The 3,851-nt window shown below is 42.3% G+C and overlaps 1 protein-coding gene across 1 annotated transcript; it reads right to left on the reverse strand.

Moving 5' to 3' along the window:
* Positions 1 to 2,319: 2,319 nt before the first annotated feature.
* Positions 2,320 to 3,056, reverse strand: LOC138897565 (rRNA-processing protein EBP2-like). Its single transcript, XM_070183547.1, has 2 exons — positions 2,744 to 3,056; positions 2,320 to 2,684 (listed from the first exon to the last, which is right to left on the reverse strand). The coding sequence occupies exons 1-2, from the start codon at positions 3,054 to 3,056 to the stop codon at positions 2,320 to 2,322; spliced, it is 678 nt and encodes a 225-aa protein (XP_070039648.1).
* Between the last annotated feature and the right edge of the window lie 795 nt (positions 3,057 to 3,851).

A 3,851-nucleotide genomic window follows, 5' to 3' on the forward strand; every position in this document is an offset into this window, starting at 1 on the left:
AACACTGGAAGTCTTGTATTTTCGAAGATCCCACCAATGAATTGCTAGGTAATCCTTCACTCGGCAACATATCTTATTTCCCCTTAGGAACCCATGCTATCGAGCGAAAGAATACCTAACAGTCCTCTAGTGGTTTGTGCTCGTGAACGGTCAGGTAACCTCCGTTAGGTAGCAAACTTAACTTCCCTGTGGGAATTTGCTATCGAAGCAAAGATTATCTAATCGTCCCCGAGTGGAAACATGTTCGTTTGCCTTGTTATGAAAAGTTTTATCACTGTTGTCTCCGTAGTATGCTTTCCGTTTGACTGTTGTTTGTCACCAGTAATATCTTTTGAGGTAAGCCATGTTCTAGGTGTTGGGCAACTTGTCTCCGTTCTGGTTCTCCAACTCGTATGATCCTTTCCCAGTGATAGCTGAAACCCAGTAAGGGCCTTCCCATGTTGGGTCTAACTTGCCCCCGTTGAGTTCCCAGGTGTTTTAATTTACCTTCCTCAAGACCAAGTCTCCTACTTTGAAATAACGGAGGTTGGCTCTTTGATTATAATATCGCTCTATGCTTTGCTTTTGAGCCGCCATTCTGACATGCGCCAAGTCCCAGCGTTCCTCGAGCAGCTCCAAGTTGATTAGCATTGCTTTGTTGTTCGATTATTCATTTGCTTGGAAATACCTTAAGGTTGGTTTCCCTACTTCCAGCGGTATCAAAGCTTACGCGCCGTACACAAGGGAAAAAGGGGTTTCTCCCATGCTTGACTTGGCCGTTGTTCGGTAAGCCCATAGAACTCCAGGTAATTCTTCGGGCCAGTTGCCTTTTGCTGCTTCTAACCTTTTCTTTAGATTTGTATAATTACTTTGTTCGTTGACTTTGGTTGACCATTCGCGCTCGGATGATAAAGTGAAGAGGTAATCTTCTTTATCTTCAAATCTTCAAGGAACTTTGTAACTTTTGCGCCGATAAACTGCGGCCCATTATCGCATGCAATCTCTTTTGGTATTCCAAACCTGCAAATTATGTTTTCCCACAGGAAGTCGACCACTTCGCGTTCTCCGATCTTCTGATAAGGACCTGCTTCCACCCATTTAGAGAAATAGTTAGTCAAAATTAAAAGAAACCTTACCTTTTCGCGAGCCGGTGGTAGTGGTCCGACGATGTCCATCCTCCATTTCATGAACGGCCACGGGGACAGAACCGATGTAGGGGTTCTGCCGGTTGATGTACTAGTGGTGCGTAGCGTTGGCACTTATCACATTTTCGTACAAAGTCTTTGACATCTTATTCCATACGAGCCCAATAATATCCTGCCCGAACTAATTTCAGCACCAAAGAATCTACACCTGAGTGGTTGCTACATATCCCTTCATGGACTTCTATCATGACATAATGAGCTTCTGATGCTCCTAAGCATCGGGCCAACGGGCCTTGAAAGGAGTTTTTGTACAATTGGCCTTTTTTGAAGCTATAACGTGTAGTTTTGGCGCGCAACGCTCTTGATGCTTTGGGGTCTTCGGGAAACTTTCCATGCTCGAGATAATCAATTATTTCGTTTTTTCAGTCCCAAACCAAACTAGTCGAATTCACCTCATAATAATCATATGTGTCCAAGACTGTGTTCATCAGTTATACTACCGTTCCTAATTCTGATCCCTAAACTTCTTTTGATGAGCCCAAATTTGCCAATGCATCTGCTTCTGCGTTATCTTCCCTCGGGATATGCGTGATTGACCACTCTCGGAATCGTGCCAATAAAGCCTGAACTTTTACTACGTATTGTTTCATACGTTCTTCTTTGGTGTCAAAAATTTCGTAGACCTGATTTACCACCAACTGCGAATCAGCATCAAACTCCATTTCAAAGCCCCCTACCTTACTCTTGACTACCTTCCCATCAAATTTGAAATTTGCATAGAAATTCACCACAATAGGAACACATACTGGGGGGAAAGCTTTGGCAAACATGTGCTTCCACCCATGTACCTCAAGTTATTCAACTAGTTGAGCCATCCACTTCTCATCAGTGTTCGCAAGAATCTTCCCATTTAGCACCTTTATGTTCTTGAACTCTGTGAGTCGATCAATTGCAGCTGGCATATTATTTCTTGTCTTACCCCTACTGCCCTTGTAGAAGAGGTAGCAGGTTTTTTGACTTTGGCACCCTTTCTCTTTGGTGTAGCAGACTTAGCTGGCAAGGCTGAGTCAGATTCATTTTCTCCATCCACCTCAACAATAGGTTCAAAAATTTAGACCTTCTTATTTGGCTTCTTTGCACTTCTAGACTCCTTAATGATTTGTGCATCAACAACCTTTCTTTTACTCCTTGTGAGTTAAGTTCTGGCAGGAGAAGCCACACCTTTCCTTGTTGAGACTGTAGACTTTGTAGCTTTCACAAGGGTTTTCCTGGATTTCTTCCCTACCTCAGATAGTGGCACATCATCTTCATCACTGCTAACTTCTTCATCTCTAGTGAAAGGAGTTAACAGAGACCCAAGTTCTTGAGCCCTTGTCTTTTCACCAGTTTCTTCTAAAGGGGATATGACAGTGTTTTCAATTGTCATGGAACCTTCATATTCCTCACTCACATTCCCATATTCTTCCCTACTCTCTTTATCACCTCCTTCACTCTCACTCACCTTTTCTTGATCCTCACCCTCACTTTCAGAGTCCTTCTCTTCTTCACTATGATTTTCTTCTTTTGCAGAATCATTAACCTGTTCACATGTCTTATCATCGTATCACACTCCTTCTCACCTCGAGATGCTCCCTCATTCTCAATCTTTTCTTCTTCATTGGCTATGTTTTGAGCATCATGCTCCTCATGACTGTTCACAGCTTCCTCTTCTTTTTCACCCATATTATGTTCCTCATCCTCAGTCCAACTAAAAGAAAGGCAATTAGAAGCCTCCTTTTGCACATGTTCTTCACTTCCTCCCCCCTCAACCACAGACTCCACAGCCGTAGTATCTACTTCCTTCCCCAGATCCCCTGCACCCTTTTCTATATTTAATTTCTCCACTAATGGCTTCTCACTCGTGGGTGGGAGATCATCTAGGGGGTGCAACATCTATAGCAAACACCAAAACATCTAATTTGGAAGGAGGATGTTGTACCTGATCAGTAGTGGCTAGCAGCATCAGGCACTTTCTTGACATATTTTCTTGGAGTGGCTTTGACCTTTGCTGACTTAGAGGTATTTTTCGCAGGAAGCTTAGGTGCATGGGTGGTTGTTTTTGGAGGAGGGGATACAATGGAGGTGGGAATGATAGGAACAACATGAATATTAGGAACATGGGATGATGATGTAGGTATAGTGGAGGATATCGAAGGAGAAGGAATAGGTGTAGGTTCTCTTTATGGCTTGGCATATTTCTTCGATTTGGTCTTCATAATTTTGGGTTTTGCTTCAGCCTTGGTTGATGATTTAACTTTAGAGGGTGTTTGACTGGTTTTAGGCATAGTGATCAGATGAGAGACTCGAAGAAGAGAAAGAGAGAATTAGTTCTTGATAATTTCTTTTGATTCTTGCTTAGGGTTTGAGAGAAACAGTGAGGTCTGAGAAGTTGATCATAATAGCATTTTAAAGGCGTTCTCTTGATTTGACTGGAAGAGAGAAGGTGGCCGAATTTGAGTTCTAACGGGACTCTTATAACAGTTACTTTGAATGTTAGGATTTCAGGAGTAATTGATCTCTAATTGCACTAAGATTCCCCCTTACTCTTTGACTTGAAGACGATTGGAAGTTATGCCAACAGAATTAGAAGTTTGAGTATAGCAATATTTTTAGGATATAAAGTCCTAGTGACTTAAGATAGTATGGCACATACCTGAATCAAAGAACCAACTCCTTAGCAACTCCTTA

The sequence above is a fragment of the Nicotiana tomentosiformis genome, chromosome 8, assembly GCF_000390325.3.
Source record: "Nicotiana tomentosiformis chromosome 8, ASM39032v3, whole genome shotgun sequence".
Lineage (NCBI taxonomy): Eukaryota > Viridiplantae > Streptophyta > Magnoliopsida > Solanales > Solanaceae > Nicotiana > Nicotiana tomentosiformis.

Coding starts and splice junctions, on each gene's coding strand:
- LOC138897565 (XM_070183547.1), bottom strand. CDS start 3,056: ATGTTGCACCCCCTAGATGATCTCCCACCCACGAGTGAGAAGCCATTA. Junction 2,685..2,743: donor GAATGAGGGAGCATCTCGAG/GTGAGAAGGAGT, acceptor ATTCTGCAAAAG/AAGAAAATCATAGTGAAGAA.